The sequence below is a fragment of the Hyla sarda genome, chromosome 4 (assembly GCF_029499605.1).
Source record: "Hyla sarda isolate aHylSar1 chromosome 4, aHylSar1.hap1, whole genome shotgun sequence".
NCBI lineage: Eukaryota > Metazoa > Chordata > Amphibia > Anura > Hylidae > Hyla > Hyla sarda.
This window is the reverse complement of record NC_079192.1, coordinates 280,601,927-280,628,272: the sequence shown is the minus strand read 5'-3', so window position 1 is coordinate 280,628,272 and position 26,346 is coordinate 280,601,927. Positions and strand designations below refer to the sequence as shown.

The following is a 26,346-nucleotide window of genomic DNA, read 5'->3' as shown; positions in this document are numbered from 1 at the left end:
GTTCAGTGGACGTCGAATCATTATATGCAAGAATCCCCTATGATATGGGTGTTAAAGCGGTGTGTGAATTTCTAGTGGCTGCCAGCATGACTAAGGGGTATTTTTTGTCAGTGAGGCCTTGTTTTTCATATTGAACAATAATTTCTTCCAGTTTAATGACAGCTGGTATAAACAATACAATGGCACAGCCATGGGCACACCAGTTTTGTGCACTTTTGCAAATATATATCTGGTGTTTTTTTAAAGCGAAGCTGATATACAACACCAGCAATTCCTTTTTGAGGTCCATGAAGTGTTATAAACGCTTTGTGGATGATGTCTTCGTTATATGGAATGGTACGGAGATGGAGATCCAGGGTGTGAACTTTTTAAATGAGACAAACGGGGTGAATATGCTTTTCACATCAGCTGATCCCTTTTTGAGGTCCATAAAGTGTTATAAACGCTTTGTGGATGACGTCTTCGTTAAATGGAATGGTACGGAGATGGAGATCCAGGATTTTGTCACAATTTTTAAATGAGACAAACGCGGTGAACATGCTTTTCACATCAGCTGATAGCACCTCTGAGCTCACCTTTTTGGATACAGTTGTCCAAATAAAGAATGGCTCACTTGAAATAAAAAGTTTACAGAAAACCAGCTGCTCCTTTGCTATACCTTCACTATGACTCATACCATCTGCCTAAAACAAAAGAAGCGATTCCATACAGTCAACTTCTTTGGCCGAAAAAGTTGAATAGTAGCCTGTCTGACTTCTCAAAGCATTCAGATGAATTATGTCATCATCTGAAAAACAGGGGCTACCCAGAGACTGTTCTGCAAACTGCGCTCGCAAAAAAATAGACAGGTGTCTAGAAATGACTTGATTAAAAAAAACTAATAAAAAAACAAAAACATATGCATGCCCAATGACAGGCGCTTTGCTTTTTCCTTTAAGTATAACATCCTGGCATCAGATGTTTGGAAAGCGATACTCCGCCATTGGCATCTAATTTAAGATGACCCCGTTCTCAATGCTGTAGCCGTTAACAAACCTCTAATCTCATACAGGCGCAGCAAAACTATCAAAAACACACTGGTGAACAGCAAATTTAAGTCCCTCCTACCTACAAAAAAAGTTACCTGGCTGAATAAAACTGTCCCCGAGGGTTACTTCAAAAGTGGAAGGTGCAACCACTGTAAGCACATCAGCATCGGAAAAAAACAGCACATTGGACGTGACGACATTGTAGTGAAAGACTTTATCACATGTGGTACACCATATGAAGTGTACTATCTTATCTGCCCCTGCGGGTTTTATTATATTGGCTCAACAACCAGACCCCTCTTCAAAAGACTGAGAGAGCACATCCGTCTCACCAGATTAGGACAAGATGTCCCAAGAGTGTCCATGCATGTCAGTGAGTCTCATGGAGGTTCACCAGAGGTCCTACTATGTTTTGGGATCAAAGCCATCAAAAAACCTCTCGCAGGAATAGACTCACATGCTTACCTTTTGAGAAGAGAGGTGCAGTGGATTTCTAAGCTACAAGCCACGGGACTGATCAGCCTAAACGAAAGAAATGAACTGAATGTCTTCATGTAAATTTATCTTTGAAATGTGTTTTTTCCTGTTCTTTTTCTTCTTTATCACTACAGGATTTATTATTCCACGGCAACACCATGCCTGTTTTTTTATTTATTTATGTGTGTATACTAGTCTCCCATTTGCTGTTTTTTCCTTAGAAGGCTATCAAGCCGAGGTACGTCACTGATTACAGTGTAACAGCCCACTCTGCAAGTCCTCAGGTGTCTGGTTTCCCATGGCAACAAAAATTACTTTACCTGGTGGTGTGTGCACAGAGGCATAGGCGTGACCGTTCTCTTCCTGTTAGGTGGATCCATGTACAGTAATGTTTATTCTTCAATAAAGCTTCTTTGACTAAATGGAAGGGTGAGTGCTACGTTTGCAATTGTTTTCTTTTGGCTCTTCTCTGCATAATGCTTCATTTCCCATAAAGATTGCACTGCCCTACAGTCATTCATATTGGGATCTTCCCCAATGTACGAAGATTACAATATACCCCAGTGCTTTGCATACTATTTGTTTTTACAGATTTAAAACTGTGTTTCCATTGAAATCTGCAGCATAAAATTTGCAGCTTCAAATCCTGTGCATCAAATATGTTCAGGATAAAATGAACAGGTAATAAGAACATAAACAACTTATCCATACTGTATATTTACTGAATATGCCAATGGTGAGGTTTTCACAAACCGTGAGATTGTATATTAACAATATACTGTAGGCTGGGGAAAGGGGACATCATATACATAGGGTAATATAATTACCAAATAAGCAAACGAACATGAGCCCAGTGGTTACATGATTCTGATCAAATAGATGTGACATAAGTAGGGCAACCTTTACCCATTCCAAATTTTTCAGAAGGTCAAAGGCTTTTCCAATGCTCAGTTGTGGTATATTTAATAGTAGAGCTGAGTTAACTTTTCAAAAGTTCTGTTCGTCAGACTTGCAAAACTTTTCAAAAAAGTTTGGTTTGTGATGAATGAGTTTTAACCAAACCCACAAACTAATAACCTTCGAAACTCAAGTATAGCACTGTTTAAGAGATCTAAAGCCCTAAATAACACGGCTAGGGTCACTGCTAGGAATGTATTCAACTAGTTTTAAAGTAGTTTAAAAGCTAAGTTAAAATGGTAGTTCAGGATTTTTTTTTATTTGACTATGCTACAGGGGCTGTAAGGTTACTGTAGTTCATAATACAGTAACCCCCCGACATGCGATAGCCCCGACATATGATCAAATCGACATACGATGGCCTCTCAGAGGCATGTCAGCATCGACATACGATGCTTTTATATGTGGGGGCCATTGCATTAACTGCTATCCGACAGCGCAAAATGCTTAAGCTGCTGTCGGATAGCAGTTTAAGCAGCCCGGACAGGTTCACTTACCTATCCCCGCTGCTCCGTGTCCTCTTCACAATCCTCTGGCATCTTTTGCATCTTCTCCGGGGTCCGGGCCTCGCTTTCCGGCGTCGTTATTACGTCAGTGCGCACGCTCTCCCGGCGTAGCAACGTAATAACATCACCAGAAAGCGAGGCCTGGACAGCGGAGGATCCAGAAGAAGACACTGGAGCAGCGGGACAGCATCGGGAGCCCCTGGGAGACCATCGGGAGCGGTGAGGATGCGGTCTGGAGCGGCGGGGACAGGTGAGTATAAATGTACTTTTACTATTGCACGAATCCCTCAACATACGATGGATTTGACAAACGATGAGTCGTTAGGAATGAATTACCATCGTATGTTAAGAGACCACTGTATAGTGTCTGTACCTGTGTTTGATGGTGGTTTCAGAATTCTTCTGTGATTTTCTCCCCAATATTTATTTTTAAGAGCATACAAAATTACTCAGGTCTCAGGCTTTCCCAGGTTACAGTGCAGGCTAGACATGACATCACTAATCAGGTGTGCAAAGAGAGCCTTTCTCGCTTCAGTAGGCGTTGTGACCGCTGGGTGGGAGAAAGATCTTTCTACAACTAATTGTATTATTATTCTTTTTTTTGTAACAGTTGGAGGCCTGCGTGGATAGAAAACACTGGTCTTTTGAATGGAATGTCATCTCTTAACATAGCCATCTAGCCCCAAGACAAGCGCTTACCCTCAAGCATGCCCATTACTGTCTGGTATGTACATCAGATCTGTGTCCAGACACAACTAAACAGTTTCTGGGATTCGTCATAGATTACCTCTTTGCAGCCAGGAAAAAATGTAACCTAAGAGGGTATATCTGTTGCAGAACACTGCGCAGGGTCTCTTTGAGAATTTGATGAGTTTTTTGGGGCTTATCTTCAGCAGTGAATGCCGTACCTACGGTTTTAGGTCTGGTCCAAAACCGCATACGGGTCAAAACCGAGCCAACAGGAGTCACCGTTTGACTCCGGTCGGGTCATTAAAGTAAATGGAGTCACAGGCTGATCCTGCTGGGGTAGGGGAGCGCCCGGTTTGCCCCTCCCCCCACTGGATCCGGCACCCGTATGTACAAAACGTGGTGTGAATGCACCCTTATACAATTTTAATACACTGCTCAAAAAAATAAGGGGAACACTTAACCCCTTAAGGACACATGACGTATTGGAACGTCATGTGTCCACTCCCGATCTATAACGCGGGGCCACGGCGGGTCGGGCCCGGCCTCTAACAACGGCCGGGACCCGTGGCTAATAGCGCGCGGCATTGATCGCTGTGCTGCACACTATTTACCCTTTAGACGCAGCGTTCAAAGTTGAACGCCGCGTCTAAAGTGAAACTGAAAGCATGCCGGTTAGCTCAGTGGGCTGTTCGGGATAGCCACGGCGAAATTGGGGCATCCCGAACAGCTTACAGGACAGCGGGAGGGTCCCTACCTGCCTCGTCGCTGTCCGACTGAGATCCAGGCATGAGCAGTCAAGCAGCAGAATCATCGATCACTGGTTTCTTATGAGAAACCAGTGATCAATGATAAAGATCAGTGTGTGCAGTGTTATAGGTCCCTATGGGAGCTATAACACTGCAAAAAAAAAGAGAATTTATTTTTTTTATTCAAAGTTTGAATCACCCCTCTTTTCCCATTAAAAAAAAAAACACAGTGTAAATAAAAATAAACATATATGGTATCGCCGCGTGCGGAAATGTCCGAATTATAAAAATATATCGTTAATTAAACCGCACGGTCAATGGCGTGCGCGCAAAAAAAATCCAAAGTCCAAAATAGTGCATTTTTGATCAATAAGTCCTATCAATGCAAAAATGGTACCGTTAAAAACTTCAGATAACGGCGCAAAAAATTAGCCCTCATACCGCCCCATACACGGAAAAATAAAAAAGTTATAGGGGTCAGAATTGACAATTTTAAACGTATTAATTTTCCTGCATGAAGTTATGATTTTTTTCCAGAAGTACGACAAAATCAAACCTATACAATTAGGGTATCATTTTAACCGTATGGACCTACAGAATAAATATCAGGTGTCATTTTTACCGAAAAATGTACTACGTAGAAACGGAAGCCCCCACAATTTACAAAACAGCGTTTTGTTTTTTTTTCAATTTTGTCTCACAATGATTTTTTTTTCCTTTTCACCTTAGATTTTTGGGCACAATGACTGATGTCATTACAAAGTAGAATTGGTGGGGCAAAAAAATAAGCCATAATATGGATTTTTAGGTGCAAAATTGAAAGAGTTATGATTTTTTAAAGGCAAGGAGCAAAAAACGAAAATGCAAAAACAGAAAAACCCCCGGTCCTTAAGGGGTTAAACAGCACAATGTAACTCCAAGTCAATCACGCTTCTATGAAATCACACTGTCCACTCAGGAAGCAACACTGATTGACAATCAATTTCCCATTCTGTTGTGCAGATGGAACAGACAACAGGTGGAAATTATAGGCAATTAGCAAGACACCCTCAATAAAGGAGTGGTTCTGCAGGTGGGGACCACAGACCACTTCTCAGTTCTTATGCTTCCTGGCTGATGTTTAGGTCACTTTTGAATGCTGGAGGTGCTTTCACTTTAGTGGTAGCGTGAGGCAAAGTCTACAACCCACACAAGTGGCTCAGGTAGAGCAGCTCATCCAGGATGGCACATCAATGCAAGCTGTCAGCCTAGTGTCCAGAGCATGGAGGTGATACCAGAAAACAGTCCAGTACATCAGGAGACGTGGAGAAGGCAGTAGGAGGGCAACAACCCAGCAGCAGGACTGCTACCTCCGCCTTTGTGCAAGGAGAAGGAGGAGCATTGCCAGAGCCCAGCAAAATGACCTCCAGCAGCCCACATATGTGCATGTGTCCACTAAATCGGTCAGCAACAGACTCCATGAGGGTGGTATGAGGGCCCAACGTCCACAGGTGGAGGTTGTGCTTACAGCCCAACACTGTGCAGGACGTTTGGCATTTGCCCGAGAACAACAAGACTGGCAAATTCGCCACTGGCGCCCTGTGCTCTTCACAGATGAAAGCAGGTTCACACTGAGCACATATGGCAGATGTGACAGAGTCTTGCTGCCTGCAACATCCTCCAGCATGACCGGTTTGGCGGTGGGTCAGTAATGGTGTGGGGTGACATTTCTTTGCGGGGCCACACAGTCCTCACAGGTTTCCTGACTGCCATTAGGTACCGAGATGAGATCCTCAGACCCCTTGTTATCCAATATGCTAGTGCGGTTGGCCCTAGGTTCCTCCTAATGCAAGACAATGCTAGACCTCATGTGGCTGGAGTGTGTCAGCAGTTTTTGCAAGAGGAAGGCATTGATGCTATGGACTGGCCCGCCCGTTCCCCAGACCTGAATCCGATTGAGCACATCTGGGACATCATGTCTCGCTCCATCCACCAACGCCACGTTGCACCACAGACTGTCCAGGAGTTGGCAGATGCTTTAGTCCAGGTCTTGGAGGACATCCTCTGGAGACCATCCGCCACCTCATCAGAAGCATGCCCAGGCGTTGTAGGGAGGTCATACGGGCACGTGGAGGCCGCACTCAGACTACTGAGCCTCATTTTGACTTGTTTTAAGGACATTACATCAAAGTTGGATCATCCTGTAGTGTGGTTTTCGACTTTGATTTTAAGTGTGACTCCATATCCAGACCTCCATGAGTTGATAAATTTGATTTCCATTGATAATTTTTGTGTGATTTTGTTGTCAGCACATTCATGTAAAGACAAAAGTATTTCATATGATTAGTTCATTCATTCAGATCTAGGATGTGTTATCTTAGTGTTCCCTTTATTTCTTTGAGCAGTGTACCATTACACTCTTACCTCCCCCATACCTGACCTTGAGTAATTACAAACAATTTATTAACTGCTTCGGGCCTACATCCGGTTGTGACTCGGATGATCTCTTTGACCATTTTTAATCATATTTTTTCTCTCTACCTTCTCCTTTACCCTACACTCTTTATCTTTAGTTACAGAAGTCATAACAAATCCTCCCGACTCTCTTGTTAAATACATCATAGTGTTCAGTATAAAGTTCTAGAACCGAGATTCTAGAAGAATAGGAAAGCATAGGAAAAGGAAGACCAAGAAAGGGAAAGAGAAAGAAAGAAAAAAAAACACAATACATCTCTATCAACCTCACCCACTTTTTTCTTTTACTTTCTACTTTTTTTTCCCTTCTCTCTACTCCCCTCCATCCATCCATTCTCATCCGAAGAGATATTTCTCCTAAGAGGAGTTACTGGTTTATATCACTATTACTTTTCCTTTCACTCCTCTTTTTCTACACACCATTTTTCCCCGACCAAAGCAGTGTCTTTTAGGCCGCTTCGGTCAGAATATCCCTTCTCCATATTCAGGTGGTTTTATTACCCATCTGATACAGTCTTGGATGCAAGGAGTTTGTAGGTATATTAATCAGTTTTAGGTCACATATCATTTATTCGTACCAATACTTGTCCTCCCAGATCTCCCAGAATCATACCATTTTACATTGTTTTAACATTTGCAGTGTTCTACATAAACAAACAGGTAGGAATCAGATCCTTCTTCAAGAAGTGGGAGAGATGTTCAAATGTACAGAATCCAACATAGTGAAGTTATCTACTGTCCACATCAGGGGCGAGCACAATTTCCTAGGAGATCTCCTGAGCAGAGATTTAAAAATGCCAAGGGAGTGGTACTTGAGCCCAGAGACCATTCTTCAATTGACAGACCCATGAGGCATGCATTTTACAGAGTCTCCTCTCCCAGCACCTTACAGAGTCCCTCCCCCCACATCTTACAGACCCCTTTTCCCCTAACATCTTACAGAGTCCCCTCCTCCCAGCAACACCCCCTCCTTCAGAATTTCACAGAACCCCCTACCCTCCTCAGCATCCTACAGAGTCCAGCTTCCCCCAGCATCCTAAAGAGCTCCCAGCACTTTACAGAGCCCCCCTTCCCCAGTAGGCTATAGAGCTTTCCTCCCCCAGCAGTTTGTAGAGCCATTCCCACTGCTGGTACCTGTACTGGGCCTGGACAAATGGGTGGTGCCCATAGGCGTGCGCACGGGGTGTGCCGGGTGTGTCTGGGCACACCCTAATAAAGCCCAGGCTCCGTCAAATTCGGGATATCCAGGGAGCGTAGGAATCGGGGGGACACATCCCCCCAGAAAATCATGCAGGGAGACAGATCATGGGGTAATCCTTCCCAGTTCTGCCCGCAGACTTTGCTGTATTATATGCTTCCTGGGTCTATTTAACCCAGGGAGGCATTTATAGCTGGTCACTCACTGCCGGTGCTTCTGAACTGTGTGCGCACACAGTACAGAGAAGGCCGTGACCTCTTCCCAGACGCAGGCGCTGATGACGTCAATCATCAGCGCCTGCACTGTGGAGAAGAGAGAACGCGGCCCGGCTCTTCTGGAGATCGCTGCGTGGGACTAGGTGAGTTTTTTTTGTTATTTTCTTTGGTACTTTGGGATGGGGAATCGTGTGGGGTGGTGATCCGGTGGGGGGGGGACTTTTAGTCACAATACACAGTGTTACTACACACTTACTATACTGCAGTTTTTCCCAACCAGTGTGCCTCCAGATGTTGCAAAACTACAACTCCCAGCATGCCTGGACAGCCTTTGGCTGTCCAGGCATGCTGGGAGTTGTAGTTTTGCAACACCTGGAGGCACCCTGGTTGGGAAACACTGCTCTACTGGACCCTTTTCACATAGACACGCTATTATGCAGTTACTTCTATGAATTTTTATTACTGCTCTTTATTTTGCAGTCCAATTATATGTTATTTAATGTTCTTTGTATGTTTAGTTCACAAATAGAGCAACTGATACAGTGCACTTCATACAATCATAGATGCAGAGCCTCTAGTGCAGTGGTCTCCAACCTGCGGACCTCCAGATGTTGCAAAACTACAACTCCTAGCATGCCCGGACAGCCAACGGCTGTCAGGGCATGCTGGGAGTTGTAGTTTTGCAACATCTGGAGGTCCGTAGGTTGAAGACCACTGCTCTAGTGTTATTCAAAGTGCATATATAATTAGGTGTTACTGTTTTTTTTTTTTTGTGTAAACTGTGCATTCATAAACATAAGATGCATAACTTTGCCTTGATGTCAGGACCCTTCTTGTATAATTGCACAAAGTCCTGTGTATTACATGGGGTCCCTATATTAGCACCAGGTAATGTATTCACTGTTCACTTTATTGCAGATGTCCCAACACTGCGCTATTGCACTAGTGCCCGTCACTCCATTTCCTAATCCACATATATACACAGCTTCCTTTGTTATGCATTGGCTGCAGATTGTATAACACTATGCCATTGCACTTCGCTGTTTCCTAGGTAGTGGAGCAGGTTTCTGTTCACATTGCCATAGGTGATCCTACATGCTTTAATTAATCAGGGATCACGTTGTAGCGTGTATTCTTCTAATATCGCTTCCCGGGCCACCAGTGACGGGCACTAATGCAATAGCGCAGTGTTGGGACGTGAACAGTGAATACATTACCTGGTGCTAATATAGGGACCCCATGTAATACACAGGACTTTGTGCAACTATACAAGGGTCCTGACATCAAGGCAAAGTTATGCATCTTATGTTTATGAATGCGCAGTTTACACAAAATGTGAAACAGTAACACCTAATTATATATGCACTTTGAATAACACTAGAGGCTCTGCATCTATGATTGTATGAAGTGACTCTATCAATTGCTCTATTTGTGAACTAAACATACAAAGTGTGAAGTAACACTGTGTATTGTGATCTGACTTTGCCTACATGCTGTCTACCTAGCTATCAACTACCAATCCACCTAGCTAGTTAAAAACCAACCTACATACCTTATAGGCACTGATTTGAATAGGGACCTTCCATATGATAAAATATACCTTTTATTAAGTTCCATTTAACCCCTTAACGATGAAGGACGTAAATGTACGTCCTGATGACGTGGTACTTGACGCACCAGGACGTACATTTACGTCCTAAGCATAACCACGGGCATCGGAGCGATGCCCGGATCATGTGCGGCAGGTCCCGGCTGTTGATCGCAGCCAGGGACCCGCCGGTAATGGCGGACATATACGCGTGCGGCGGGAGTTTGTGCTTTAGGGTGTACACCCTAATGCAATAGGCTGCGCACGCCTATGGTGGTGCCCACAGTGCTGGTATTGCCAGAAACATGATTGCTGGCAGAGGACATGGCAGTGGGGCTCTTTCCTCTACCCCATCCTCATCTAACCATTCCTTTACCAGACATTTTTGTTTTTTAGGGAAAATATATATTTTTTTCTTTTTTTATTGTTTTTGTTTTATTAAACCAGCTTGAAATGCTCTGTTATTTGCTAAAGTCCAAAAAATACAGGTAACATGGTGTACAAGCCCTAGTCAATTTTCACTCTCACAGATAGAAATTCAGATTTTTAGTAAGCATCCAGCTTAAAATGCTACGTTTCCCCTTAAACCCAGAAAATCAAGGTAAAATGTAGGTCAGCCCCCTGCACACAGTGTTTTGCTAGAATTGCTTTCTGTTGCTGGGCTCTGTAGTTCCACGGTGAGTTCTGTGTGTGCTCACTGCTTAACTTGTCTGTCCAAGATGGTGGCCACAACACAGTGCATAGGGTTTTATCACTCCTTTTAGACCCACTCCTATGCTGTTTTTGATTGACCTGGGACCTGTTTGCAAGCAATGTTTGGCTAACCTGCGGTCATGTGACCTTGCTGATAGCTGACACCCCCTCCATTCATGTTTATGGGAGGGGAGCGTGACATCTTCAAATTTTACTATATACTTAAAACTAATAACAACTGAGTCATTCTTACAACATATGCCACACCCCCTCCATTCATATTTATGGGAGGGGAGCTTGATATCTTCAACTTTTACTATATACTTAAAACTAATAACAACTGAGTCATTCTTACAACAGATAGATAGACAGATAAACAAACAGACGGAAAAGTGCACCCTTGCGTGAAATACTACTTTACATTAACCTTGTTCCAGGTTAGACCACTCTCACAGGAAAGTGTTGTGCAATGTGAGGCACAGCGCTCGAAGGATGAAACATTGACGATAGACTCTGACTGCTGCTGCTCCCGATGCGTGTCTGGATGGGTGTAGTCAAATAGATAAAATGCACAAGAAGGTTAAGGGGATTTCTCTTGTGCTGTCAGAAATAGTAGAGAAGGTGAATATTATTTAAATGATTTATTAAAGTCAAACAAAATGTTCCAAGGCAGGGATTGCCTATTCATTGGGTGTCTGATGAATGGGCATTACCTGTTCGGAAATGTGCTGTGTGTCTATATTGATAGAAATTCTCCTAACCTTCTTGTGTACTTTATTTGAAGGAATAGATAGATCACACTCATTTTTACCCAGCTTACATTATACATGGGAAAACCATTGCCAAGCTCAAATAAATAATTTTATTGTAATACTCTGGATAGAATGTGAAATACCACTAGCAATATGACAAACATAAAAAAAGATATAGGATGGAATTTACTAAACAACCAGTTTTCTGGTGGGAAAAAAAAGTTTTGTACAACATTCAACAACATTTTTAGTTTTTGCACTGCGAATGCCACTATCATGGGTCTTAGTAGGAGGGCTGGTCACAGTTACTAATAGCAGAAAATCGTGTACATTTCAGTTTGTGGCACATATACACCCACATAGTGCCAAATTAAATTTGGCAGATCTTACTAGAGCATATATAACTTTTAGATCATATGAGCTGCCAAATACCACCCATACATTTTTCATAATAATCATTTTCAGTGCCAAACACCTGGGTATTGTTATGTACAGCTCATCCACACAAACTTAAAACAAATCTTGTTATTTCTATGCCAACTCATACTCCAGTGTTGTGTTTAATTTATTGTTGTTACTATACTTTTTAATATACACTTATTATTATTTTTTTGTTTTTACATACCTGGGTATGGAATATGAAACCAGGGAGAATTTTCAATTGCATCAATGTTAATATCAGTCCGGGCAGCAAATCCATAGCCTGCTGGGCTACTTGGAAACACATTAAAGTGTGTTAAAATGAAACAGATCAACCAGGATAAGCACATTCCCAATAACACCTTAAAAGAGTAAGAAAAAAAAAACAATCATTTCATATTTTCCTTATGGGAATTATACTTATTTTTTATAATTGGCAAGGTCTTTGTGGCTGATAAATACATACCACATATACAATATACACTGTTGTTGAAGGATTCACTGTTATATACTGGATTATACCATCAACAGAATCTTCAGAAATATACAATAAATTGCATTAATATCACTTATCTGTATATTTATGTTATTATTTTATGTTAAATGATATTTCCAGTATTCTAATATTGTACTGAAACCTCATTGTTAAATCCGAGTGGCTGAAAAACTTTCCTGTTCATGTGCTGATCATACAGGTACATGGCTGTTACTGTCACTCCCTTGTAATGAGCCTTGTAAACACAGAATAATGACATGACTATGACAGTTTTACATCAATGAAAAATACATACATACATGTGCAGTGACCCACTGGGATCCCTGTGGGGTGTGTGGTTGTGGATCATATATTGGTTACTATGTTTTACATTGTAACTGCATTTGTATAAGGCCTAGACTCGGCCTAGCTAGCAACCTTCCAGAGGGAAGGGAGGAATTTGCTCTGAGCTAGACTCTCTACTGAGATGAAATAATTGCTCAGCCAGTTTGGTGCAGCCTATTTAAGAGGAAATGTTGTGTTTAGTGCAGGCACTCCAAGGGAGGTGAGTTGTATTGAGGCCCCTATCTTTTGAGAGATCTGTACTTAAGCTTTTTTTGTGTCATTTCATTTTGGAGGAGAATACTGAGGGACAACTTGGCTTCCGCTATCATTCGGGATTTGTGGACCGTTCTTGCAAAGAATTTTCATTCAAGGCTTGAACTTGAATAGTCCTAATCTGCTATTGGATTGTTTTGCTTCATACCCCATCACTGAGGTAAAGTTTACCTGGGAGACTAATGGATATTAGATGTCACCTAAGTTCTACTAGGATACAATTACCTCTTACTTCAGGAAGACAGACAGAGGGACTAGCAACACAATGAACGACTAGAGAAAAAAAGAACATACAGGAACCCTAATACACATAAGCTTTGTGGGTTTTCCTGCTCCATCCTTAACCTGCCTGTTCATTGGTCAATAGAATATGCCTTATTTTTTGTAAGAATCAGTAATTCAAGGAAAGAACTGGGAGTTGCTTCCACAGTGTTTGGCTTCCTTACTGTACGTGATCACCAGGGAACCGCTTACACCATCAGCCCAGAAACTATACAGGGTATGTTCCATATGCCTGGTCCTTGTACACAGTTGGTCTTTATGACTGTTCTAGCTGGCAAGAGTCTACTTCAATTATATCCTGCCATAAACCATTAAATAAGCCACGCAAAGCTCCATAGAGGGAAGTATTAGATTGGATTATGTTGATGCATTTTTAAAAATAAAAATTGTGTTATTTTTTTAACTAGTAAAACATGGCAATAACAAGAGAAATTTGGAATCACTGTTAATTGTTCAGTTAATTGTTCATTTTTACTGAAGGATGTAACAATGCCAACACCCCCTCCCCCCCATCCAGCCACACACCCCACTCTGTTGATGGAAAAATCTGTTGAAAAAGTTATTGCTTTTAGAAGCCTAAAAGGAAAACAAAAGGAAAAATGTTTCCTTTTATTTGATGATGAGCAAAAGCCTTTTGAAATGATTGGTACCTACGTTAGAAAATTACAAAAGTAATTACAAATTTAATAAAACTGTTCACTACATATAGAAGAAACATTAAGACTCACACACACACAAATGAAACACCCATAGAAATCTACAAGCCCATACTCTACATACAAGCTCTGTGTGCCTCTAACTTTACAAAGATTTCAGCGAGGCAGAATTACGATCCATTGTATACCATATTGTTAAGGTATTCCATGATAAAAGTATTGCTTATTCCACCACACCATGACCATACATATCACCATCCTTTAACTAATTAAAAAAGCACTGTTATAATCTTGTCATTTTATACACTGGTCACTTTCATTCTTGACTAGCTTCCTTTTCACATGTATTTACAACTAAACAAAAGGAATAGAGTGACACAAGTGCAAACTTCATATCTCCGGACCCTCAGTAACATTTCACACCCAATGCGCAGCTGAGCAAACAGGCAGCTGACTTCACTCTATGTGGTGCTGAATCCTTCAGAATCTAACAACAGTTATCGAACAAGCAAGACGATAAGGAGGCACTCATGTTTTTCAGGTGAATCAGGCTTCTTTATTTCTGGTGGAGCACGTGTGAATCAGCGTGGGACGCCAAAGCGGTACAAACAGGTAGTAACAATTGTTTCACGCCCCTCTGGGCGTTTGTTCAGATACTTCTACACATGTATTTAGACTCATGAATTTTGATCATGACATAGTTATTGGTCTTTTATTGTTTATGAATTGTATGTTTATGCAGCACTTTTAGCATAGATGTTTTCAATGTCATACACCTGTTTTCATCCACCTTTAGGAATTATGCATAATTGCAGCACTTTATTTATGTTGCATATGCTCTTTAACTCTATTTATAAGGTACAGTATGCTTGATCTATATAGTTTTGATCCCATGTTAACTTATATACTGGAGATGTCAAACCTCTCCTCCTCTGATGTGACCAGCTCTATAATAATGTGTCCTTATGCCGCTCTTGCAACCACTTCTTCCCATTAGCCGAGAGGTGTGATGTCCCCTCCACTGTCTGGGAGATTCAGTATGCATGACATGATGACACCTTGTGGGACGAACAATGTCAGGGATGCTAGATAGGACATCTACTTACCAAAAGACTTTAGACAGGTGATATAACTCTATGTATATATATATATACATAGATAGAGGAAGACTCTCTTAGTATTTCTTCCTCCATGAAAAAGCTAATGCGAAACATGCATTGGGGCAGGGCCGGCCCAAGACATTGTGCTGCCTGGGTCCAAGAGTGAAATGTTACCCCCCCAACAACAACAAAAAATTACTATGCCATAAAACTGCACTCCAACTTGCATTAATCTGCCACATTAGGTAGGCAGCAGTTCCTCCACATTAGGTAGCATAGTTCCCCCACATTAGATAGCATAGATTCCCCAGATTAGGTAGCAGTTTCCCCACATTAGGTAGCATAGATTCACCACATTAGGTAGCATCGTTTCCCCACATTAGGTAGAATAGTTTCCCCGCATTAGGAAGCATAGTTTCCCCACATTAGGTAGCATAGTTTCCTCGCATTAAGTAGCATAGATTCCCCACATTAGGTAGCATAGTTTCCCAACACTAGGTAGCAGTTTCCCCACACTAGGTAGCAGTTTCCCCACATTAGGTAGCATAGATTCCCCACATTAGGTAGCAGTTTCCCCACCTCAGGTAGCATAGTCCCCGACCCCCCTCGCCCCCAACAAACACACACACAAACACACACACGCACACACAGACAGACACACGCAGACAGACACACACAGACAGACACACACAGACACACACAGAGACACACACACATAGAGACACTTACCTGGCCTGTGCAGGGCTTCTCCTCTCCGTTGGTGGCATGACGAGTGACGTCACTGACATCCTCCTGCACGGGTCTGCGGAGGGACATCACTTGCACGATGTCCCTCGTCAGACCCGGGTTGGTTGGCCGCAGACTCACTGCCTAAAGTGCTCACTGCGCTATTATGCTCACCGGCGGCTTTAGAACAGTGAGCAGTGGCACAGCCGCAGGGCCAGCCCTACCATGTATCTAGGACAAAAAAAAAGTGCCGCCTGGGACCAATGGTCCCACCGGATCTCATGGTAGGGCCGGCCCTGCATTGGGGGTTTTCATGTGTGACAGCAATCTAGGTGTGGTGTATTTTTTATTTTGATGAACTGGTATTGATTGGAGGGAATCTCTTCTGTAATGGAATATATGCGTGCAATATATACTCACTGGTCACTTTCTTAGATACACTTGTTCTATTCCTTGTTACCACAAATAGCTAGTCACAATCATGTGGCAGCAACTCAATCCATTTAGGCATGTGGACATGATCAAGACAATTTGGCGGAGTTCATACCAAGAATCACAATAGGGAAGAAAGGGGATTAATGTGACTTTGAACATGGCATGGCTGTTGGTATAAGACAGGCTTGGTAAATGTATGTAACAGATTCCAGGACACCTCTCAAATTTGATTCCTCTTATATCCTATTACAAACTGCACTGAACTTTTTACACATTACATCCTTTTCAACAATATCCTCTTTTCTAAGTAATATTTGTCCTTTCTAAGACCTCTTCTGTGCAGTTGTTTTTAGAATATCTGTACTGTAATCATATAAAGATGGAAATATTAGATATCAGAATGTACCATTGCCTCTTGCACATGGGACCTATACAATTATGACACTATATCTGGTTTGTATTACCATTTTGTGTGACTAAATTTAACCAGCCTTAAAATGGTCTACAATATTCTGACGCAGACCTTAGGTACAAATACAGTTCAGTTTTAATCCATGGATTAGGATTTTCTGGCAGCCAAACTACATCTCCCAGAAAGCTTATATAATCTTATTAGTGATGAAAACGAAAGCCATAAATGCCTATGTTATTCTGAAAACACAAGACAAACAAGAACAAACTATTTAAAAAGCTAAGGTTGACAGCTTATAAAGGCATTCCAAACTCCAGGCACACATGGTGACTACTACACTGCAGTATTGGGTTTGATAGTGGGAAGCAAGAAATGGATAAAGTATATTTGCACCTTTGCAATAATTTTTGCTCCAGTGCACCTGTAAAAAAAAGATAAAGCTAAACATATACTACATTCTTTTTTTATACAGCTCCTATACTGTCCTATGCACACCTGGTTAATATAGCTGTAGGTTACAGGCCATGAGCAAACTCTGTATATGTGGTGGACCAGGTGAATGGCGGGACCACTGGTGTGGCGGTGTAAGTTGGTGGGATCTGATGTTATTAACCAATGGGGTCGGATGGTATTAACCCCTATGGGTTTATAAAGCCAGTGTGGTTTTTGGGTTCCGGAACACCACACACATGGATTCTCCGCTATCCCACGGGCTAGTAGTGAATAAACAGTCCACAACCAGTTATGGTCAAACGGAGGCTTTACTGATTAGAAGACAGGTGTAATTATCTTCACAGCTAAGGCCAGATTTCCCAAAGAGGTGGCCAGGACCCAGAGCACCTTGCAGCTTGCTGGACCAATATACTTGTAATAAACTTGACTTGTAATTAGACTTGACTTGACTATGTGCAGGACTTGATTAGTTTCAGTGACAGCAAACAAAGACTTGAGACTTACTGGAGAGACTGTAGCTTTTGGGGTTTTCCAGTTGCTGATCACTTTCACTGAGATCTCTGGTGGTTGCTGCCTCAGCAAAGACTTACATGGAAGAGACTGAATAGTAATGGCCACCCCTTTATATAGTGTGGGGGGGGGGGGCTGGACTAAAGCCCATTGGTCAAGCTGTGGGTCATAGGTTAAGCTGGTGCTCTCTGGCAGTACATGTGACATCAAATCATGTGACTGCAAAATATAACATATGACAAACTTATACACAGGTCCTTGAGACCTCCCACAGGTCCTTTATACTATCTTTACATAGGGATCCTGTCTATGCATTAAAGTGATATACACACACCATATAAAACCAACAGGGAGACAACAGGGGAAGACCCTGCAGGGGAGCCCCCACGTCACTAAGGGACTCAACCTGTCAGGGCCTACAAGTAGTACAGGACCGTGTACCTGTACTGGGACATCTATATAGTCTAATCCTGCAGCCATGTACAGTATTATTTGGTCTCCTTTGCCTCTAGCTTCTTGTTATTCTACTGCTTCACATTGTGGAAACATTTGTAAAAAGGAGGATAGAACACCTACTGAGCTCTAAACTTCATACACCCACAAACAGGCAATATCAGAGAAACAGTTCTTGGAAATAATAAAATGACACAGGTGTCCAAACCCTTAACCCCTTAATGACCAAGCCCATTTTCACCTTAAGGACCAGGCCAATTTTATTTTTGCATTTTCGTTTTTTCCTCCTCGCCTTCTAAAATAACTCTTTTATATTTCCATCTACAGACCCATATAAGGGTTTGTTTTTTGCGTGACCAATTGTACTTTGTAATGAAACCTCTCATTTTACCATAAAATGTACGGTGAACCCAAAAAAATATTTTTAGGGAGGAAATTTAAATGAAAACCAAAATTTTGCACATTTTGGAGGGGTTCGTTTTCACACTGTACAATTTACGGTAAAAATGATATGTGCTCTTTATTATGTGGGTCAATACGATTAAAATGATACCCATGGCTAGATACTTTTATATTTTTGTACCGCTTAAAAAAAAATCTAAAATTTTTTGTACAAAATCAGTAAGCCCTATTTTGACCACCTATAACTTTTTCATTTTTCCGAATATAAGGTGGTATGAGCGCTAATTTTTTGCGCTGTCATCTGTACTTTTTTTAGATACCACATTTGCATATATAAAACTTTTAGATCATTTTTTATTCATTTTTTTAAATAAAATGTGACAAAAAAGCTGCATTTTTGGACTTTTTTTTATTTTTTACGTTTACGCCATTCACCGTACGGGATCATTAACATTATATTTTGATAGTTCGGACATTTATGCATGCGGTGATACCAAATATGTTTATTAAAAAAAATATTTTAGGCTTTTTGGGGTAAAATGGGAAAAACTGACAATTTTCATTTTTATTGGGGGAGGGGATTTTTCACTTTTTTTTTTACTTTTTACTTTTACATTTTTCAACTTTTTTTTTACACTTTTTAGGTCCCCATAGGGGACTATCTATAGCAATCCTTTGATTGCTAATACTGTTCAGTGCTATGTATAGGACACAGCACTGCTCAGTATTATCGGTGATCTTCTGCTCTGGTCTGCTCGATCGCAGACCAGAGCAGAAGACCCTGGGAGACGGCCGGAGCCAGGTGAGGGGACCTCCGGCCGCCATGCTGGATGATCGGATCACCGCGGCAGCGCTATCCAAAATCAGAGTATGAATGGGATTCCACGAAGACGTGAACCACAAGTTATATGCATTGTTATTAATATAATCCACAAACTGTGTGGCCCTGTTTTCATCTGATGGCCAAATTATGACAATGTTGTCCACATACCTTTCAAAATAAATAACATCCTTTTGAAAGGAATTAGTGTAAGACTCACCACAGTCGACTGGCATTCAGTAGATTGTAGATCCGTGAAACCACGGTGGTCTGGAACTGGAGATGTAGTGGATCCACTGGACCTGTGTGGCAAATGAAGCGGGCCGTACCAAGGAGCGAAGTCTAAGGTGTGCCGCTGGTTTTCACCAGAGCCTGCCGCCAAGCAGGATGGACTTGCTACCCCTGGCACGACTCAACCACACAGGAAGCTGAAGTGAAGCGTGGAACAGAAGAGATGAGGCAAGACTAAGTCAGGCTAGTGGGAGGTCAGGGCTGGCGGCACAGGAGCGTAGTCAGCAGGGTAGCAGAAGGTCAATAGGCAAGCAGCTGGAATCACAGTCAGGTCACGGAATGCAAGGTCTGGTACACGGCAAGGAAACACGGAATACAGCTTTCTCTCAGGCACAAAGGCAAACAAAGATCCGGCAGAGAGTGGGTGGAGGTGCAGAAACTTATAATGAAGGTGCAAGTGCAAAACATAATTACGGGCACACTGGCACTTTAAATCTGAGAGCTTCGGCGCGCGCATGCCCTAGGAGGCGGGGACACGCACGCCGGAGCTGTGAGGAAACAACAGGGGACAGAACTGAGTGACGGGCTGGGATTCGCATGCGGGCGTGTCCAGCAGTGCAAATCCCAGCCCTGCCGGCCAGAGGAGAAGGGACAATGTGCTCACGGCCCGGACATGCGGTCAGAGCGCAAGATGTCACAGTACCCCCACCTTTGGTCTCCCCCTCCTCTTGGGACTGAGAAAACATTTGAGGAGAGCACGATCTCTCCAATCGACCAAAAAAAAATTCTTGCCACGTACCGTTTTCGAGGCCAAGATCTCTTTAAAAATATCAGAGGAACCGGAGACAGGAGTGGGAGGGATGTTATTTCTTTGAGAGAATCGATTGACAACTAGGGGTTTGAGGAGAGATACATGAAAGGAATTAGGAATGCGTAGAGAAGGGGGTAGACGGAGTTTGTATGAAACAGGATTCATTTTTTGTAAGACCTCGAACGGACCTAGGAATTGAGGACCTAATTTGTAATTAGGGATTTTGAATCGAATGTATTTAGAAGACAACCACACTTTATCACCAGGAGATAAGGATGGAGGAGGTCTTCTTTTCTTGTCTGCCTGGGTTTTCATGGATGCCAGGGATAAAGATTGCTGAGCTGAGACAAAATGGCGTAAATAAGTCTCCAAAATTTGATTTACCCTCTCCACCTGACCATTGGACTGGGGGTGATAGGCAGAGGAGAAATCCAAGCTGATGTCAAGGCAGGAACAGAGAGCTCCCCAAAATTTAGACATAAACTGAACTGCACGATCAGAGACAATACTTTCTGGAAGACCATGCAGACGGAAGATATGGAGTAAGAAGTGCTTCGCCAGTTGTGGGGCTGATGAGAGACCGGGAAGTGGAATAAAATGAGCCATTTTAGAAAACCGATCAACCACAACCCAGATGACTGTGTTGTTATGAGATGGCGGAAGATCGGTAATAAAATCCATAGCAATGTGAGTCCATGGAGTCTCAGGAATGGGCAATGGCTTCAAAAGTACTGCAGGCCTCTGTCGAGGGGTCTTGTCATGAGAACAGGTGACACAGGACCGTACAAACTCAGAAACATTGTGTTCCAGATTTGGCCACCAATAATGTTGGGAGATTAAAAGAGAAGTCTCTGCGTCTCAATCTGACAGGTACAAAGGTTTTACCAGGAGGTACTGTACCTGCAGAAGACTGGCAGGAGCTGCTGAAATCAGATGGTCAGGAGGGATAATATGCCTTGGTGTAGAATCAATCCAACAACGTGAGAGGATCTGGAAAGGGCATCTGTTACGCCGAGCTCTCCGGGTCCCTGCTCCTCCCCGGAGCGCTCGCGGCGTTCTCCTCTATGCAGCGCCCCGGTCGGGTCCGCTGACCGGGAGCGCTGCACTGACATTCATGATGGGGATGCGATTCACATAGCGGGATGCGCCCGCTCGCGAATCGCATCCCAAGCCACTTACCCGTCCCGGTCCCCGGCTATCATGTTCTGGCGCGCGCGGCTCCGCTCTCTAGGGCGCGCGCGCGCCAGCTCTCTGAGATTTAAAGGGCCAGTGCACCAATGATTGGTGCCTGGCCCAATCAGCCTAATTAGCTTCCACCTGCTCCCTGGCTATATTACCTCACTTCCCCTGTGTCACTTCCACTTCCTTGCCGGATCTTGTTGCCTTAGTGCCTTGTGAAAGCTTCTACTGTGTGTACCATTACTGTGTTTCCAGATCTCCTGCTATCCATATTGACTACGAACCTTGCCGCCTGCCCCGACCTTCTGCTACGTCTGACCTTGCCTCTGCCTAGTCCTTCTGTCCCACGCCTTCTCAGCAGTCAGCGAGGTTGAGCCATTGCCGGTGGATACGACCTGGTTGCTACCGCCGCAGCAAGACCATCCGGCTTTGCGGCGGGCTCTGGTGAATACCAGTAGCATCTTAGAACCGGTCCACCGACGCGATCCACGCCAATCCCTCGCTGACACAGAGGATTCACATCCAGCTAGCCGAATCGTGACAGTAGATCCGGCCATGGATCCCGCTGACGTGCCACTGCCAAGTATCGCTGACATATCCACGGTGGTCGCCCAGCAATCCCGACAGATCGCCCAACAAGCTCACCAGCTGTCGCACATGTCCACCATGTTACAGCAAATTCAGTCGCAGCTACAGCAGCTGCAGCAGCAGCTACCATCTCCTCTGCCAGCTCCTGCACCTCCTCCGCAGCGAGTGGCCACTCCTAACCTCCGCTTGTCCCTGCCGGACAAATTTGATGGGGACTCTAGACTCTGCCGTGGTTTCCTGTCACAATGTTCCCTACATTTGGAGATGTTGTCGGACCAATTTCCTACAGAACGGTCGAAGGTGGCTTTCGTGGTTAGTCTCCTGTCTGGGAAGGCTTTGTCATGGGCCACACCGCTCTGGGACTGCGATGATCCTGTCACCGCCTCTGTACACTCCTTCTTCTCTGAGGTTCGCAGTGTCTTCGAGGAACCAGCCCGAGCTTCTTCTGCCGAAACTGCCTTGTTAAACCTGGTCCAGGGTAGTTCTTCTGTAGGCGAATACGCCATCCAATTTCGTACCCTCGCCTCTGAATTATCCTGGAACAACGAGGCTCTCTGCGCGACCTTTAAAAAAAGGCCTATCCAGTAACATCAAAGATGTGCTGGCCGCACGAGAGATTCCTGCCAACCTGCATGAACTTATCCATTTGGCCACCCGCATTGACATGCGTTTTTCTGAAAGACACCAAGAACTCCGCCAGGAAAAAGACCTTAATCCCTGGGCACCTCTCTCACGCTATCCTTTGCAATCTACCCCTGTGCCTCCCGCCGAGGAGGCTATGCAAGTGGATCGGTCTTGCCTGACTCTTGAAGAGAGGTCTCGCCGTAGGGATAAAAATCTATGTCTGTACTGCGCTAGTACTGAACATTTCTTGGTGGATTGCCCTATTCGTCCTCCACGTCTGGAAAACGCACGCACGCACCCAGCTCACGTGGGTGTGGCGTCTCTTGGTACGAAGTCAGCTTCTCCATGTCTCACTGTGCCTGTGCGGATTTCTCCTTCTGCCAACTCCTCCTTCTCAGCCGTGGCCGTCTTGGACTCCGGTTCTTCTGGAAATTTTATTCTGGCCTCTTTGCTTGATAGGTACTGCATTCCGGTGACCCGTCTCGTCAAGCCGCTCTACATTTCTTCAATCAACGGAGTGAAGTTGCACTGCACTGTGCGTTACCGCACAGAGCCCCTGCTTATGAACATTGGACTACATCACAAGAAAATTGAATTTTTGGTGCTGCCCAACTGCACCTCTGAAGTCCTCCTCGGTCTGCCATGGCTCCAGCATCATTCTCCCACCCTTGACTGGACCACCGGGGAGATCAAGAATTGGGGTCCTGCTTGCCGCAAGGAATGCCTCACGTCTGCTCCCAGCCCCGTCTGTCGGGCCTCTGTGATTCCTCCTGTGCCTGGTCTCCCCAAGGCCTATCAGAACTGTGCCGTGCCTCCTCATAGCCCCTGTCCTGGTGACACTCTGCCCTGTGACATGCTTCTCCCTCTGCCCCCCTCCCCATTCCTTCTGAACTGCCTGCCGCTGGTGTAGCTACCCAGGACTTCTTTTTCCAGAAGGAGACTCAAGAGGCGCCCCCTGTTTTCTTGTCTCTTTTGAAGGGACAAGGAGACAAAAAGAGGGGGAGACCTAAGAGGGGGGGGGGGTACTGTTACGCCGAGCGCTCCGGGTCCCTGCTCCTCCCCGGAGTGCTCGCGGCGTTCTCCTCTATGCAGCGCCCCGGTCGGGTCCGCTGACCGGGAGCGCTGCACTGACATTCATGATGGGGATGCGATTCGCATAGCGGGACGCGCCCGCTCGCGAATCGCATCCCAAGCCACTTACCCGTCCCGGTCCCCGGCTATCATGTTCTGGTGCGCGCGGCTCCGCTCTCTAGGGCGCGCGCGCGCCAGCTCTCTGAGATTTAAAGGCCCAGTGCACCAATGATTGGTGCCTGGCCCAATCAGCCTAATTAGCTTCCACCTGCTCCCTGGCTATATTACCTCACTTCCCCTGCACTTCCTTGCCGGATCTTGTTGCCTTAGTGCCTTGTGAAAGCTTCTACTGTGTGTACCATTACTGTGTTTACAGATCTCCTGCTATCCATATTGACTACGAACCTTGCCACCTGCCGCGACCTTCTGCTGCGTCTGACCTTGCCTCTGCCTAGTCCTTCTGTCCCACGCCTTCTCAGCAGTCAGCGAGGTTGAGCCGTTGCCGGTGGATACAACCTGGTTGCTACCGCCGCAGCAAGACCATCCCGCTTTGCGGCGGGCTCTGGTGAATACCAGTATCATCTTAGAACCGGTCCACCGACACGGTCCACGCCAATCCCTCGCTGACACAGAGGATCCACATCCAGCTAGCCGAATCGTGACAGCATCAGCTCTGATATTCTTGCAAGCAGGACGGAAATGAATGAAAACATTTTACCTGGAGAAAAACAATGACCACCTTGCCTGTCGAGGGTTCAAACGCTGAGCAGACTGAAGGTACAGAAGTAGATACTGATCGGATGAGGAGAACCTTTCAACAAATGTCGCAACTCTTCTAGGGCGAGTTTTATAGCTAGTAGTTCTCAATCTCCGATGCAGTAGTTCCTTTCTGCTGGCGAGAAGGTTTTTGAAAAGAATCCACAGGTTACAGTTTTTCCCTTGGGGTCTTTCTGAGTAAGAATGGCACCGGCTCCTACGGACAAAGCGTCAACCTCCAAGGCAAAAGGTCTTTCTTGATTGGGTCTTGAAAGAACAGAAGAAGAAGCAAAGGCAGATTTCAGCCTGGAGAAAGCCTCTTCAGCCTCAGGAGTCCATGATTTAGGGTTAGAGTTCTTTCTGGTGAGAGCTACAATGGGAGTGACCAGTGAAGAGAAATGTGGGATGAACTGACAGTAATAGTTGGCAAATCCCAGGAAGCGTTGAATAGCCCAAAGACCGGTAGGGTGAGGCCAATCCAAAACCACAGACTGTTTTCCAGGATCCATTTGCAGACCAAGATGAGAGACAATATAACCAAGAAACGGGAGACTGGATTTCTTAAAAAGGCATTTCTCCAGTTTAGCGTAGAGATGATTCCTCCGGAGGCATCGAAGGGCCTGGCGAACATGAATACAATGCTCTTGCAGGTCTGAAGAATAGATCAGGATGTCATCAAGATACATGACAACACAGGTATAGAGAAGGTCGCGGAAGATATCATTAACAAATTCCTGAAATACAGCTGGAGCATTACAAAGACCAAAAGGCATCACGAGATACTCAAAATGTCCATCTCGGGTATTGAAAGCTGTTTTCCATTCGTCTCCCTCTCGGATTCGAATCAGATTATACGCTCCGTGCAAATCCAATTTGGAGAAGACCTTGGCCCCTCGGAGACGATCAAAGAGTTCAGAGATCAGAGGAAGAGGATAACGATTTTTGATCGTGATTTTGTTGAGACCTCTGTAATCAATACATGGGCGGAGAGAACCATCCTTCTGGCCTACAAAGAAGAACCCAGCTCCAGCAGGGGAAGAGGATTTTCGGATAAATCCTTTTTGGAGGTTCTCTTGGATATACTTTTGCATGGCTTGAGTCTCAGATACAGACAGAGGATAGATTCTAAGATGAGGAGGCATAGTCCCAGGCTGTGAATCAATGGGGCAATTGTAAGGACGATGCGGAGGTAAAGTCTCGCCTGTTTTGCGCAAAAGACATCAGAAAAATCTTGATATGGGGAAGGCAGACCAGGCATAGGAGGTAAGGAAGACACTACTTTGATGCACGTCTTAAAGACAATATTGCCAAACTGGAAACTAACCTGGTGGAAACTAAAAAACTCAAATTTCAACGTGACTTTCATGATCTGCAATCCAATAAAGTGTACGCTTGGGGTGAATGGGACAAAGTATTTTCTACTAAATACATCCTACGCAAGAAGAAACATTCTAAACCTCAATAGCGAGTCACTTTCTCCTCTCCCGAATCCGAAACATCTGATTCCATGTCAGATTTATCGGATGCTTCGGAGAGCTATACAGGAGCGTCATCTCATGCCCTCCCTCCCAACCAATGCCAGAATGCAAAAATTCGGGGAGGAAACATCGGGGCCAGGCGCTCCACTCGGGAAAGCAAGCCCACAATCGAGTTATGGACTCTGGTGAGGTACTAAACATTTCTTCTTTCATTTTGAGTAAACCACAAGTTGAGGTCTTGTCCAAAGGCTTGGGTTTCTCCCCTACTCAACATTTTGACGTCTATAACATGATACTGGACGTTAATTGTTTTGTAAGGACTTTAACCCTTAAGAGACACTTTGCACTGGCAGCCCTTAAAACTCCTGAGGAGTCCACCACACCCTCTACTGTTCATTTGGATGATACATTGTCTTGTGCTAATATTGATTTAAATTGCACTTCTTTTCATGAACAAGTGTCTTTGTGTAATCTTCGATTTATAGTTGATTCCTCTCTTGATTTTCATGTGAGTAATTCAGAGTATTATCCCATTCAGTCTA

At 44.1% G+C, this 26,346-nt stretch overlaps 1 protein-coding gene across 1 annotated transcript in view; it reads right to left on the bottom strand.

Annotated features, from left to right (window-relative positions):
- Positions 1–26,346, bottom strand: part of LOC130369295 (solute carrier family 23 member 2-like) — a 346,990-nt gene that overhangs the window by 193,193 nt on the left and 127,451 nt on the right. Inside the window, exon 7 of the mRNA XM_056574378.1 lies at positions 11,930–12,086. Within this exon, the coding sequence (XP_056430353.1) occupies positions 11,930–12,086 (157 nt within the window). The remainder of the gene's footprint in view (positions 1–11,929; positions 12,087–26,346) is intronic.